Here is a 15299-nt window from a genome sequence, read left to right on the forward strand (position 1 = left end):
AAAGTGGGTTTTTGGGGACATCCGGCTCTTGGGGACACCTTGGGGAGGCAATGGGGGGTCTTCACCGGCCTCTTTTGGGTTAAATTTTAGCGCTTTTGGGTCAGGGAATGGTCTTCGCTGGCCTCTTTTTTGGGTTAAATTTTAGCACTTTTGGGTCAAAGAATGGGCTTCGCCGGCCCCCTTTTTGGGTTAAATTATAGCGTTTTTGGGTCCAAAGGCGTCTGGAAGGCGCCGGCGCGGTCGGTCGCGCTCGGTCAGCGGATCTTCCGCCCGCGGTTAATTTTTGACAGGCTTGGGGACAAGGGACATGCGGGACGTGGAGCGGGGGCTGGGTGGCCCGGGGGGGGTTGGGGACATCATGGTGGCCTTGGGGACGAGGGTCTTTGGTGTCACCCCATTGGTGGTGGCCTTGGGTGGAGGTGTCAACCCAATGCTGGTGGCTTTGGGGACATGGGTGGAGGTGTCACCCCAATGCTGGTGGCTTTGGGGACATGGGTGGAGGTGTCACCCATCGGTGGTGGCCTTGGTGGCCTCAGACATCACCCTGAGCCATTGTCCCCACCAGAGCTGCTTTATTGCCCAGGACGCGTCCCGCGGTGTCACCGGCCATGGGGACAGGTCCCGTGTCCCTTGTGTCCCCCGGGTCCGTCAGGGGTCCTGGGGCTGGAGCGGGATCTTCTCCTTGGGCTCCTCCGGTGGCTTCCGCCTGGCCCTGGGGGAGGAGCCACCAGCGGGGACAGGGCCCTGATTGGACCGTGTCTGTCCAGCTGTCTGTCGGCATCCAACCATTGTCCAACCATCAGACAACCATTGTCCATCGTCCAACCATCAGCCAACAATCAGCCAACCATCGTCCACCTGTCATCCAAACATTGTCCAACCATCAGCCAACCATCGTACGTCGTCCAACCATCGTCCAACCATCAGCCAACCATCAGCCAACCATCATCCATCGTCCAACCGTCATCCAACCATCGTCCATCATCCAACCATCATCTGACCATCAGCCAACCCATCATCTATCGTCCACCTGTCATCCAACCATTGTCCAACCATCAGCCAACCATCGTACATCGTCCAACCATCGTCCAACCATCAGCCAACCATCAGCCAACCATTGTCCATCGTCCAACCATCAGCCAACCATCAGCCAACCATCGTCCATCGTCCAACCGTCATCCAACCGTTGTCCATCGTCCAACCATCATCTCACCATCAGCCAACCATCATCTATCGTCCACCTGTCATCCAACCATTGTCCAACCATCAGCCAACCATCGTACATCATCCAACCATCAGCCAACCATCAGCCAACCACTGTCCATCGTCCAGCCATCAGCCAACCATCAGCCAACCATCATCCATCGTCCAACCGTCATCCAACCATCGTCCATCGTCCAACCATCATCTGACCATCAGCCAACCATCATCTATCGTCCACCTGTCATCCAACCATTGTCCAACCATCGTCCAACCGTCATCCAACCATCATCCATCATCCAACCATAGTCCAACTGTCATCCAACCATCATCCATTGTCCAAACATCATTCAACAGTCATCCATCATCCAACCGTCATCCAACCATCGTCCAACCGTCATCCAACCATCGTCCATTGTCCAACCATCGTCCAGCCTTTGTCCAAGCTTCATCCAGCTATCTCTGCATCATCCAACCTTCATCCAACCATCATCCATCATCATCCAACTGTCAACCACCATCCAACCTTCATCCATCATCCAACCTTCGTCCAACCTTCATTCATCATCCCACCTTTGTCCAACACCATCTAACCTTCATCCAACCATCATCCAACTGTCAACCATCATCCAACCATCATCCATCATCATCCAACTGTCAACCATCATCCAACCATCATCCATCATCATCCAACTGTCAGCCACCATCCAACCTTCATCCATCATCCAACCTTCCTCCAACCATCATCCATCATCATCAAACCATCAGCCGCCCATTGACGTCTCCAGCCACGATCTACGTCTCCATCCTTCCACCATCATCTCCACCCGCCCGCCCCCATGTCCCCCCACCCCTCGGCGTCTCCCCCACCTGCTCTCCACCTCCTCGATGGTGTCGGGCAGCGGCATGTTGAGCGTCTCGGGCAGGAAGCCGGCGGCCACGGTGGCCACCACGGGGGCCACCCCATAGACGGCGGGCGGCAGGAACGGGTAATACTCCTCCGTCATCTTCACCAGCGGCGCCACGATGCCGCCCACGCGCGCCATGGTGCTGCCGAAGCCCAAGCCCGTCTGCCTGCGCGGCACCGCGGCGTCACCGCGACGTCACCGTGGGGTCACCGCGACATCACCGTGGGGTCACCGCGGACAAGCCGGAGGTGTCCCCGGGATGGGACGTACCTGATGGGGGTCGGGTAGAGCTCGGTGGTGTAGAGGAAGACGCAGTTGAAGGAGGCGGAGAGACAACCCTTCCCGATGACGGCCAGGGCCGTGCGCAGCGTCTGCAGCTCTGGGGGACGTGGGACGTGGGGACACCGTGGGGACACCGCGGGGGTGGGGAGAAGGGGATGGGGGTGGAGATGTGGTTGGGTGGTTGGAGATGCCAGTGGATGATTGGAGATGTTGATGGATGGACGGACGGATGGATGGATGGATGGATGGTTGGTTGGTTGTTTGGAGGAATGGACAGATGGTTGGTTGGATGGATGGATGGATGGACAGATGGATGGATGGATGGATGGAGATGTGGTTGGGTGGTTGGAGATGTTGATGGGTGGTTGGGTGGACGGATGGATGGACAGATGGATGGACGGATGGATGGATGGATGGAAACGTGGTTGGATGGACAGACATGTTGATGGGTGGTTGGATGGCTGGACACACGGATGGACGGATGGATGGAGATGTGGTTGAGTGGTTGGAAATGTCAATGGATGGATGGAGATGTTGATGGGTGGTTGGATGGAGATGTGGTTGGATGGAGATGTGGTTGGATGGTTGGACACAAGATGGGTGGATGGATGGAGATGTGGATGGATGGAGATGCAGACAGGTGCATCACCCAACATCTGGCGAAGGGACCAATGGGTGAAGCCCCAAGCAGGGCGTGTCCTGCTGAGGACCCGGTGACAGATGCCCCGTGTCCCCCACACCCACCTGTGGAGACGAAGATGTTGGCGATGATGACCAACCCCGCCAGGAAGAGCGCGACCATGAGCGACACGCGCCGGCCCACGTAGCTGACGGACACGGTCACCACCAGCTTGGCCGGGACGTCCACGGCGCCGAAAATCACCTGGATGAGGTAAATGCTGACGCCGAAGTTCTGGAGATCCATGGCCAGGCCATAGTAGGAGAAACTGATGGAGAACCTGGCGGGGAAATGGACCTTGAGTGGGGTCACCAACCCCCCGGGGTGTCACCAACATCCCCAGGGTGTCACCAACCTCCCCGGGGTGTCACCGTCACATGGACAGGGTGTCAAGTGGGAGGAAGAGGGTTGTGGGACCAACACCCTCCCACCCAAACCACCCACCCAACCAATCAACCCTCTTATTAACCACCCACCCAACCAACCACCCAACCAACCAATCAACCCTCTTCTTAACCACCCACCCACCCAACCAACCAATCAACCTTCTTCTTAACCACCCACCCAACCAACCAATCAACCTTCTTAACCAACCACCCAAACAACAAGTGAACTAACCATCCTCTCAACTAACTAACCATGTTCTTAACCAACTAACCAACCATCCGACCAACCAACCAACCAACCAATCAACCAACCATCTTCTCAACCAACTGACCAACCAACCAACCAATCAACAACCATCTTCTCAACTGACCAACCAACTGTCTTCTCAACCAACCAACCAACCAACCAACCAAACGACCAACCAACCATCTTCTCAACCAACTGACCAACCAACCATCTTCTCAATCAAGCAACCAACCATCCAACCATCCAACCAACCATCTCCTTGACCAACCAACCATCATCTCAACCATCCAAGCCCCGCACTGTCCCCCGGCCCCACCAGACGATGGAGAGGCAGAAGAAGATGTGCCGGATCACGGGGGTCCGGACCAGGTCGGACACGGTGTACGACGACTTGAGCGCCGCCAGCTCCTCTTTCATGCTGGACCTGAGGATCTGGGGACACGGGGCGGGTTGGGAGGGGACAGCGAGGCCACCGCCACCCCGCCGCGGTGCCACCAAACCTCCACCGTGATCTTCTCCCCTTCCTCCTTCTTCCTGTTGATCTTGGCCACGCGTTGAAGGACCTTCACGGCCTTCTCAGCCTTCCCAGACAGGACCAACCACCGTGCCGACTCAGCCAACCACCTGCGGCCATGGGGGAAACTGAGGCACCAAGAGACCCCCCCAGGGTGTCCCCCGGGTGTCCCCCGGGTGTCCCCCGGGTGTCCCCAGGCCCTACCAGGAGCAGCAGAAGAAGGCGAAGAAGGGCAGGGACACGGTGAGCTGCAGCCAGCGCCAATGGGGGACGGCGTAGGCGATCCCGGCCAGCAGGATCTGGCCCAGCGTGTAGGAGAAGCCGGTGATGGCCACGGTGACGGCGCGGTAGGGGGTGGGGATCCACTCCACCACTGCAGGGGGACGTGGGGTCACCTCGGGGTTGGGGACACAGTCGGTGGCCTCCGCGGGTCCACGTCGTTCCTCTTGGCCAGGGTGAGCCACCCTCCCATGGCCGTGGGGACATCCATGGCCGTTGGGTGTCCCCAACCATGAGCATTGGGTTGTCCCCTTCCATGGCCATGGGGTGTCCCCAGCCACGGCCATGGTGACATCCCTCTCCTTGACCATGGTGATGTCCCCACCCATGAGCACTGGGTTGTCCCCAACCATGGCCATTGGGTCACACTTGTCCATGGCCATTGGGTTGTCCCCAGCCATGGCCATTAGGACATCCATGACCATGGTGACACCTCCAAGCATGGCCATTGGGTTGTCCCCATTTATGGCCATTCAGTCACCCCCATCCATGGCCATTGGGTCACCCCTGTCCATGGCCATTGGGTTGTCCCCAACCATGGCCATTGGGTCACCCCTGTCCATGACCACTGGGTCACCCTTCTCCATGGCCATTGGGTCACCCCTGTCCATGGCCATAGGGTCAACCCTGCCCATGGCCATTGGGACATCCATGACCACGGTGACGCTCCCAACCATGGCCATTGGGTTGTCCCCATTTCTGGCCATTGGGTCAACCCCATCCATGGCCATTGGGTCGTCCCCAACAATGGCCATTGGGCTGTCCCCATTTATGGCCATTGGGTCAACCCCATCCATGGCCATTGGGTTGTCCCCAACCATGGCCATTGGGCTGTCCCCATTTATGGCCATTGGGTCACTCCTGTCCATGGCCATTGGGTCACCCTTCTCCATGGCCATTGGGTCACCCTTCTCCATGGCCATTGGGTCAACCCCGTCCGTGGCCATTGTGTCACCCCTGTCCGTGGCCATTGTGTTGTCCCCACCCATGGCCACGGTGCCACCCCCGTCCGTGTCCACGGCGTCCCCGCGTGCCGTGCGCTCACCCAGGCAGGCGATGCTGAGCCCGAAGCCCGACAGCGCCATCCCGCCGGCGAAGCGGAAGGCGCAGTAGGACGCGTAGTTGGGCGCGAAGGCCGTGCAGGTGCCCATCACCCCCAGCTGCAGGTAGGACCAGAGCAGCAGCGCCTTGCGCCCGAACCTGCAACGGCAGCACTGGGGGCACTGGGAGGGACTGGGGGCACTGGGAGGGACTGGGGGCATTGGGAGCAATGGGAGCACTGGAGGCAATGGGAGTGCTGGGGGCACTGGGAGCACTGGGAGGGACTGGGGGCACTGTGAGGGACTGGGAGCAATGGGAAGACTCAGGGCACTGGGGGCAATGGGAGTGCTGGGGGCAGTGGGAGGGACTGGGAGCACTGGGAGTGCTGGGAACACTGGGGGGAACTGGGAGCACTGGGGGGACTGGGGGCACTGGGAGGGACTGGGAGTACTGGGGGCAATGGGAGCACTGGGAGGGACTGGGAGCACTGGGGGGAGCACGGGGGGCACTGGGGGTACTGGGAGCACTGGGGAAGGAACTGGGAGGGGAACTGGGAGCACTGGGAACACTGGGGGCACTGGGGAGGGAACTGGGAGCACTGGGAGCACTGGGGGCACTGGGGAGGGAACTGGGAGCACTGGGAGCACTGGGGGCACTGGGGAGGGAACTGGGAGCACTGGGAGGGGCAACCGAGGCGGGGGGCGGTACCTGTCGGACAGGCCCCCCAGGACCAGCGCGCCCACCAGGACTCCGGCCATGTAGATGGACTGGGCCATCTGGCGCAGCTGCCGGTACCCGCACACCAGGTCCCACTGCGGGAGGGGACAACGGTGTCCCCTCCGGCCACCCGCGTGGCCCCCGGTCCCACAGCTCCGGCCCCATGGACCCATCAGCCCCACGGACCCAACAGCCCCACACGGTTCCAGCTCCAGATGGTTCCATCTCCATCTCCAGATGGTTCCATCTCCATCTCCATCCATCTCCGTCCCTCCATCTCTAGATGGTTCCATCTCCAGATGGTTCCATCTCCATCTCCATCCATCTCCGTCCCTCCATTTCCAGATGGTTCCATCTCCAGATGGTTCCATCTCCATCTCCAGATGGTTCCATCTCCAGATGGTTCCATCTCCATCTCCAGATGGTTCCATCTCCATCTCCAGATGGTTCCATCTCCACCTCCAGATGGTTCCATCTCCAGATGGTTCCATCTCAATCTCCAGGTGGTTCCATCTCCATCCCACCAACTCTCTACGGTTCCACCTCCCTCCCACCATCTCCCTATGGATCCACCTCCACCTCCACATGTTCCATCTCCATACGGTTCCACCTCCGCCCTCCCACCTCTGTGTCTCCATCTCTCCATCCCCAGGTGGTTCCATCATCTCCAGATGGTTCCACCTCCATCACTTCATCTCCATATGGTCCTCCGTCCCACCAGCTCTTTATGGTCCCATCTCCATCCCACCAACCCCTATATGGTTCTACCTCCATCTCCCTATCTCCATATGGTCCCACCTCCATCCCACCAGCTCTTTATGGTCCCATCTCCATCATCCCACCTCCTGATGGTTCCACCTCCATCTCTTCATCTCCATATGGTCCCATCTCCATCTCCCCATGGTCCCCCATCCCCCCCACCCTCTCAGTGTCCCCCATGTCCCCCGTGTCCCCTCCCCCATGTCCCCCGTGTCACCTCGGTGACGATCGTGGCCACGTAGACGCTGCGGTCGTAGTCCCACCCGTGGGGACACGGTTCGGTGGCCGCGGGGCCACCGCTGCCATTGCTGGGGGACACGTAGAGGTGACAGGAGCCCAGGGTGGCATTGGGGGACACCAGGGTGCCATCGGGGGACCCCGAGGTGTCACCAGGTGTCCCCAAGGTGCTGCCGGAAGCTGCTGAGATGCCACCAGGAGCCCCCGAAGTGCCACCAGAGATGGGGCCGGGTGGCTCTGGGGTGACACTGGGGACACCAGGGATGGCACTGGGGACCCCAAGGGTGGCATTGGGGACACCGGGGGTGGCACTGGGGACAATGGGGGTGGCACTGGGGATACTGGGGGTGGGACCAGGGATACCAAGGGTGGCACTGGGGACACTGGGGGTGGCACTGGGGACACCGGGGTTGGCACTGGGGACCCCAAGGGTGGCACTGGGGACAATGGGGGTGATGCTGGGGACAATGGGGGTGGCACTGGGGATACCAAAGGTGGCACTGGGGATACTGGGGGTGGCACTGAGGATACCGGGGGTGGCACTGGGGACAATGGGGGTGACACTGGGGATAGTGGGGGTGACACTGGGGATAGTGGGGGTGGCAGTGGGGACACTGGGGACCCCGGGGATGGCACTGGGGACACGGGGGGTGGCACTGAGGATACCGGGGGTGACACTGGGGATAGTGGGGGTGGCACTGGGGACACGGGGGGTGGCACTGGGGACGCGGCAGCGGTGCGGGGGCACGGCGGCGCTGAAGTTCTGCAGCAGGTTGTGCGCGGCCATGAGCAGGATGGGGACGGAGAGCAGGGACGTCTGGAGCAGCTGGAAGCGGCCGAGGCCACCGACACGGGACAGGACGGAGCCGAACGCCATCGCGGGGACACCTGGGGACACGGGGACACCATGGGGACATGGGGACACCAGGACAGTGTGGGACATGGGGACAGGATGGAGCCAAACGCCATCGCGGGGACACCTGGGGACACCATGGGCACATGGGGACAGTGTGGGACATGGGGACAGTGTGGGACATGGGGACAGGATGGAGCCAAACGCCATCGCGGGGACACCTGGGGACACGGGGACACCATGGGGACATGGGGACACCAGGACACTGTGGGACATGGGGACAGGATGGAGCCGAACGCCATCGCGGGGACACCTGGGGACACGGGGACACCATGGGGACATGGGGACAGTGTGGGACATGGGGACAGGATGGAGCCAAACGCCATCGCGGGGACACCTGGGGACACGGGGACACCATGGGGACATGGGGACACTGTGGGACATGGGGACAGGATGGAGCCGAATGCCATCGCGGGGATATCATGGGGACATCATGGGGACATCATGGGGACACGGGGACAGGACGGAGCCAAATGCCATCGTGGGGACACCTGGGGACATGGGGACATCGTGGGGACATCATGGGAACAGTGTGGGACATGGGGACAGGACAGAGCCGAACGCCATCGCGGGGACACCTGGGGACATCATGGGGACATCATGGGGACACCGGGACAGTGTGGGACATGGGGACAGGATGGAGCCGAACGCCATCGTGGGGACATGGGGACACCCGGGGACACCAGGGGGACATCAGGGGGACATGGGGACAGTGTGGGACATGGGGATATAGGGACATGGGGACAGAAGGGACCTGAACGCCATGGTGGGGACACAAGGACACCTGGGGACATGGGGACATTATGGGTGATGGGGAGGGACAGTGTGGGACATGGGGATATAGGGACATGAGGACAGGAGGGACCCAAATGCCATCGTGGGGACACCTGGGGACATCGTGGGGACGTGGGGATATAGGGACATGGGGATATAGGGACATGGGGATATAGGGACATGGGGACAGGAGGGACCCAAATGTCATCACGGGGACACCTGGGGACATCGTGGGGACATGGGGACATGGTGGGGGGGCATGGGGGCAGAGTGGGACATGGGGACATCGTGAGGACATGGGGGGGACGTGGGGACAGAATGGGACACATGGGGACGTGGGCTCACACAGGGACGGTGTCACCGCTCGCGTCACTTGTCCCCACCCCCCACCCCCCAGCGCGTCCCTGGGGACGGGACATCCGGCCAGATGTGACACTTGTGCCCCCCCGGTGTCCCCTCCCCAATGTCCCCATGTCCCCAACCCCCCGCATGACCCCCCCACGATGTCCCCAGCCTGTTGCGTGTCCCCTCCCCAATGGCCTCAACCCCCCCATGTCCCCAATGTGATGCCCCCAACTCCCCCACAATGTCCCCAACCCCCCCGTGTCCCCACCCCCATGTCCCCAACCTGTTGCTGTGTCCCCTCCCCCATGTCCCAACCCCCCCCACGATGTCCCCAGCCTGTCACTAATGTCCCCAACCCCCCCGTGTCCCCCCCACGACGTCCCCAACCTGCCACCAATGTCCCCAACCTGTCCCCAATCCCCCGTGTCCCCTCCCCGTGTCCCCAACTCCCCCACGATGTCCCCAACTCCCCCCGTGTCCCCCCCACGATGTCCCCAACCTGTCACCGATGTCCCCAACCTGTTGCCGTGTCCCCTCCCCCATGTCCCCAACCCCCCTGTCCCCTCTCCGTGTCCGTCCCCCCCCCGTGTCCCCCCGATGTCCCCTCGGTGTCCCCCCCCGGCCCCGCTACCTCCGCTGGCCCCTCCTGGTCCCGGGAAATGAGGCGAAAAGCGGCTTTTTTGGTTAAAGTGTCACCGGCTGCGGGCGCGGGGGGGGCGGGGGGGGGAGGGGCGGATTCCAGCGCCGCGGGTGCCCGAACTCCTGGGTCCCTCCCGAACTCCTGGGTCCCTCCCGAACTCCTGGGTCCCTCCTGAACTCCTGGGTTCCCCCCCACCCCGAACTCCCGCGTCCCCGCTGAACTCCTGGGTCCCCCCCCCGAACTCCTGGGACCCTCCCGGACTCCTGGGTCCCCCCCCCGAACTCCTGGGTCCCCTCCCTGAACTCCTGGGTCCCCCCGAACTCCTGGGTCCCTCCACCTGCCCCATACGAGCTCCTATAGACTCCCCCATCCCCTATAGAAACCCCCTCCTCCTATAGAACCCCCCACCTGTTGTCCCCCCATGGGAGCCCTATAGATCCCCCTGAACCCCTATAGACGCCTATAGAGCCCCTATAGCCCCCACCCCAGCTCCCCACGGGGCCTGTAGACCCCATAGTGACACCCCCGACACCTATAGGCTCCAGTACCTCCTATAGACCATCACAGCCTCCCATAAGCCCCTATAGCCCCCCACACCGAGCCCTATAGGTGCCCCACAGACCCCTATATACCCCCCCATATAACCCTTCAAATGTCCTGGTGCTCCCCCTATAGATCTCTCCAGGCCCCTATAGATCCTCTCTGGGTCCTGAGAGCCGCCTATAGATTCTTATAGACCCCGATAAACCACCCTATAGAATCCTATAGGCCCGCCCTGGGTACCTATAGGACCCGAACCCCCCCATAGGACCCTATAGATACCTATAAACCCCCATAGGTCCCTACAACCCCCTATAGGCGATCCCGCGGGGTCTCTGCTGCCCCCTGGCGGCCGAGAAGGGACACGAGTGTCTAGAGGGACCCAGGAGTTCGGGGGGGACCCAGGAGTTCGGGGGTGGGGACCCAGGAGTTCGGGGGTGGGGACCCAGGCATCCGGGGGACAGTTACGGAAACCAGAACTTTATTGAAAACCCCCCCAAATTCATTAAAAGCTGCGAAACGGCCCCAAAATCGCCCTCCTCCCCCCACCCAAAAAGGGGACCCAGGCGTCCGGGAAGGGACCCAGGAGTCCGGGGAGGGGACCCAGGCGTCCGGGCCGAGCCCCCTCCCCCGCTGAGAGCGGCTCCCGCTCATGGCGCCGGTGGCCCCGGGGCAGGGGGGGGAGGGGGGGGAGGGGCGCTCCCAGTGCCCCCCCCCGCGCTCCCAGTGCCCGACTGGGCGCTACGAGTCGTAATCTTCATCCTCCTCATCCTCGTCCTCGCGGGGCGGGGCGGGGGGGAGCCCAACCCCCCCCACGGCCCCTCCCCCCCCCGCCATGGGGGCGGGACCTAGGGGGGGGAAGGGCAGCCCAGGGCTGTGGGAGATTGGGGGGGGGGGGTCAGGGGACCCAGGTGTCCGGGAGGGGGCCCAGGTGTCCAGGTGACCCCCCCATAGGGGACCCAGGTGTCCTGGGGGGAACCCAACCCCCCCCCCCAAAAAAGGGGACCCAGGTGTCCAGGTGACCCCCATAGGGGACCCAGGCGTCCGGGGAGCGGGGGAGGGGCGTCACCTGGGGAAGCTGAGGGGGGGCTGTGGGGGGAGGGGCTGCGCTGGCTCCTCGTCCCCGTCGCTGTCACTGTCCTCAGAGTCCTCCTGGGCGGGGGGAGGGGACACAGGGTGACCCCAGGGGACCCAGGCGTCCGGGAAAGGGACCCAGGCATCCGGGTCACACCCCCATGCCTATGTTCCCAGGGGACCCAGGCGTCCGGGGCTCCCCTCCCCCCCAGAGCGACCCCTCCCCATCACCCTCAAAAGGGACCCAGGCATCCAGGTAACCCCCCCCCACCCAACCCCCACAAGCGGACCCCTCCCATCCTCCACCCATAAGGGACCCAGGCGTCCGGGGCCACCCCAGGGGGATTTCCACCCCCCACCCCCCGAGGGGACCCAGGCGTCCGGGGCGGTCCCTCCCCCACCTCCTGCTCCGTGTCGGTTCCCGACTGTTTCGGGTCCTTCCCCTTCGGCCCCCCGGGGCCCCCGTTCCTGCGGCCGGGGCGACGCCCCCTGCAACAGACCCCGCCCCCTCAGGGACCCAGGCGTCCGGGGGGACCCAGGCATTCGGGAGGCACCCAGGCGTCCAGGGGGGGACCAAGGAGCTTGGGGGGGGCCCAGGAGTTTGGGGGGGACCCAGGCATCCGGGGGGACCCAGGCGTTCGGGAGGGACTCAGGAGTTCAGAAGGGACACAGGAGTTCAGGGGGACCCATGAATTCGGGGGGACCCAGGTGTTCGGGAGGGACCCAGGCGTTCGGGGGGCGGCCACTGGGAGGTGCTATGGGGACTACTGGGACCACTGGGGGCACTGGGACTGAGACCCCGTTCCAGGAGGGACCCAGGCGTCCGGGAGGGACCCAGGAGTTCAAGGGGACCCAGGCGTTGAGGAGGGACCCAGGTATCCGGGATGGGAACCAGGCATCCGGGAGGGACCCAGGCGTCCGGGAGGGACCCAGGCATCCGGCTGACCTGCGCTGCCCCCGCTCCCCGTCCCCGGCCACCTCGTCCCCGTCCCCCTGCATGTCGGGCACCGCGGCCACCAGGTCCTTGAGGAAATCGAACTGCTGCTCCAGCTCGATGCACTGCTTCCTTAAAAGGAAATGGGCGGGGGCTGGGGACACGCCCACCGGCCACACCCATGCGAGACACGCCCACCCATCCCGCCCCTGAGGCCCAAATCCCGCCCCCGGGTGCCAAACCCCGCCCCTGGGTCCTAAAGCCCGCCCCTAGGTCCCAAACCCCGCCCCTGGGGCCCAAACCCCACCCCTGGGTCCCAAACCCCGCCCCCGGGTCCCAAACCCCGCCCCTTTGTCCTTAGAAGGGATTGGGGAAACCAGGCATCTGCGAGGGACCCAGGTGTTCGGGTCGGGGGGGGACCCAGGAGTTCGGGAGGGACCCAGGAGTTCAGGAGGGACCCAGGAGTTCGGGAGTTATCCAAGAGGTTGGGAGGGACCCAGGAGTTCGGGAGGGGACCCAGGAGTTCGGGAGGGGACCCAGGAGTTCGGGAGGGACCCAGGAGTTCGGGAGGGGACCCAGGAGTTCGGGAGGGACCCAGGCGTCCGGGCGGCAGGTGTCACTCACAGGTGTGATGTCGTCATGGTTTTGGCGTTGCGGGACTGGGTCACGTGACACGCCTTGCGCAGCAGCGACTCCAGAAACAGCTCGAGCGCCCGCGCTGGGCGGCTAAGGAACCAGAGCACTGGGAGCACTGGGAGGGACTGGGGGGGACCCAGGAGTTCGGGAGGGACCCAGGAGTTCGGGGGGGACCCAGGAGTTCGGGAGGGGACCCAGGAGTTCGGGGGGAACCCAGGAGTTCGGGAGGGGACCCAGGAGTTCGGGAGGGGACCCAGGAGCTCGGGAGGGACCCAGGAGCTCGGGAGGGACCCAGGCGTCCGGGCGGATACAGATGATGACGGGAACGGCCGCCGCCACCTTCCCGATCTCCTCGTCCGTCTGCATGATCTTCTTGATCCGCGCCTGCCGGGGGACACTGAGGCTCGGCCACGCCCCCAAGAAGCCACGCCCCGAGAAGCCACACCCAAATAAACCACGCCCCCAAGACACCACACCCCCCACAGGCCCAGCCCCTGGGCTCCACCCCCCATTGGGGCTGGGAAGGCAGGGAGGCCCCGCCCACTCACTCTCAAACCACGCCCCCTAGTTGCTACGGAAAGGACAAGAGGAGGCCACGCCCGCTCACACAAGCCACGCCCCTCCCGAGGCCACGCCCCTCCCCAAGCCACGCCCCCCCCCGGGACTCCGAGTCCCTCCCGGTGTCCCCCAGTATCCTCCCAGCGCCCCCCAGCCCCGTTGCCATGGAGACCCCGATGCCGCGGCGCCCCGTTGCCATGGTAACCACCCCACACACACACACACACACACTCCCCCCCTCCCCCGGCCCCGCTCTCCCCCTCACCGGCGGGAAACGCGCGTTGTATTTCTTCTTCTTGCTCGGCATCGCCCGCCCGGATCCCGCCGGACCCGCCCCGCTCCGGCCCCGCTCCGGCCCCGCTCCGGCCCCGCTCCGGCCGCTCCGCCGCCCCGGTCCCCCCGCTTCCCCGGCCCCGCCGGCTCCGCTGCGGCCTAGCGCCCGCTCCGCCCCGCCCACTTCCGCCCCGAGGCCGCGCCTCTTCCGGGCAGGAGCTGCGCTGCGATTCGTGAGACCCCATTGGCTCAGCCCCTCGCCGCCCACGCCCCCGCCCCCTCAAACCACGCCCCCGAAGCACGCCACGCCCCCGACGCTCAAACCACGCCCCCAAGCACGCCACGCCCCCGACGCTCAAACCACGCCCCCAAGCACGCCACGCCCCCGACGCTCAAACCACGCCCCCAAGCACGCCACGCCCCCGACGCTCAAACCACGCCCCCCAAGCACGCCACGCCCCCGACGCTCGAACCACGCCCCCAAAGCTCGCCACGCCCCCCGCTGTTCTAACCACGCCCCCCAGCACGGCACGCCCCGACGCTCAAGCCACGCCCCCCGCGCGCGCCGACCACGCCCACTCCACCCAGTCTCCACCTCCCCGTGCCGACCACGCCCCCAAGCTGTCAATCAAACAACCGTTTATTGAGTGGGGGGCATGGCCAGAGAGGCCCCGCCCACCGCAGGCACTTGGGTGATAGGGGCGGGGTTAATGCTGATGGGCGGGGCCAAAGGGGCGGGGATCGCCCAGTTCATCCCAGTGCTTCCCAGTCCCATTAGGACCCTCCCACCAGCTCCCAGTGACCACCAGTAACCCCCCCCGTGACCCCCAGTACACCCCACTGACCCCCAGTAACCCCCCCCAGTGACCCCCAGTGACCCCTTGGAGCCTCCCAGTCCCTCCCAGTCCCTCCCAGTTACGGGGACTGGAGCTGCCGCAGGAATTCGCTCAGGTCCAGTTCACCCAGTGAGGGCAGCGACTCCTCCCCCACCCCAAACTGGGAATCCGCCCCCCCAAACTGGGAATCCACCCCCCCAAACTGGGAATCCCCTCCCCCAATCTGGGAAACATCACCCGCAAACTGGTTCCCCCCCCCAAACTGGGACACGTCCCCAACAAACTGGGAGATGTCCCCCGTAAACTGGGAAACGTCCCCCGTAAACTGGGAAATGTCCACAAACTGGAAATGTCCCCCCCAAACTGGTTCCCCCCCCCCCTCAAACTGGGAAATGCCCCCAAAACTGGGAATCCCCTCCCCCAAACTGGCTCCCCCCTCCCGCAAACTGGGTCCCCCCTCCCCCCCCAGCCTGGGGGTCCTGCCCCCTGCCCCTCCCTGGACCAATCGGGTGATGGCTTCCGGGTAT

At 63.9% G+C, this 15299-nt stretch overlaps 2 protein-coding genes across 3 annotated transcripts; both read right to left on the reverse strand.

Annotated features, from left to right (window-relative positions):
• Positions 1–552: 552 nt before the first annotated feature.
• On the reverse strand, positions 553–10114 carry LOC102090018 (solute carrier family 22 member 6-A). Of its 2 annotated transcripts, none has more exons than XR_010468598.1 (11): positions 9913–10114; positions 7230–8137; positions 6245–6348; positions 5541–5695; positions 4421–4589; positions 4203–4326; positions 4019–4134; positions 3135–3349; positions 2379–2487; positions 2071–2270; positions 553–712 (listed from the first exon to the last, which is right to left on the reverse strand). XR_010468598.1 is itself a non-coding variant. In XM_065044399.1 (11 exons), exons 2-11 carry the CDS (start codon positions 8124–8126, stop codon positions 649–651), a joined length of 2157 nt encoding a protein of 718 aa, XP_064900471.1. In that variant the 5' UTR covers positions 8127–8137; positions 9913–10103; the 3' UTR covers positions 553–648. The 2 variants fall into 2 exon arrangements, 1 of the variants encoding a protein (XP_064900471.1); XM_065044399.1 differs by having other exon boundaries at positions 2071–2274; positions 9913–10103.
• Positions 10115–10925: 811 nt separating this feature from the next.
• Positions 10926–14108, reverse strand: DRAP1 (DR1 associated protein 1). Its single transcript, XM_065044417.1, has 7 exons — positions 13929–14108; positions 13417–13489; positions 13094–13187; positions 12482–12601; positions 11937–12024; positions 11531–11613; positions 10926–11335 (listed from the first exon to the last, which is right to left on the reverse strand). Exons 1-7 carry the CDS (start codon positions 13968–13970, stop codon positions 11203–11205), a joined length of 633 nt encoding a protein of 210 aa, XP_064900489.1. The 5' UTR covers positions 13971–14108; the 3' UTR covers positions 10926–11202.
• Between the last annotated feature and the right edge of the window lie 1191 nt (positions 14109–15299).

The sequence above is a fragment of the Columba livia genome, chromosome 38 (genome assembly GCF_036013475.1).
Source record: "Columba livia isolate bColLiv1 breed racing homer chromosome 38, bColLiv1.pat.W.v2, whole genome shotgun sequence".
In the NCBI taxonomy this organism is placed as follows: domain Eukaryota; kingdom Metazoa; phylum Chordata; class Aves; order Columbiformes; family Columbidae; genus Columba; species Columba livia.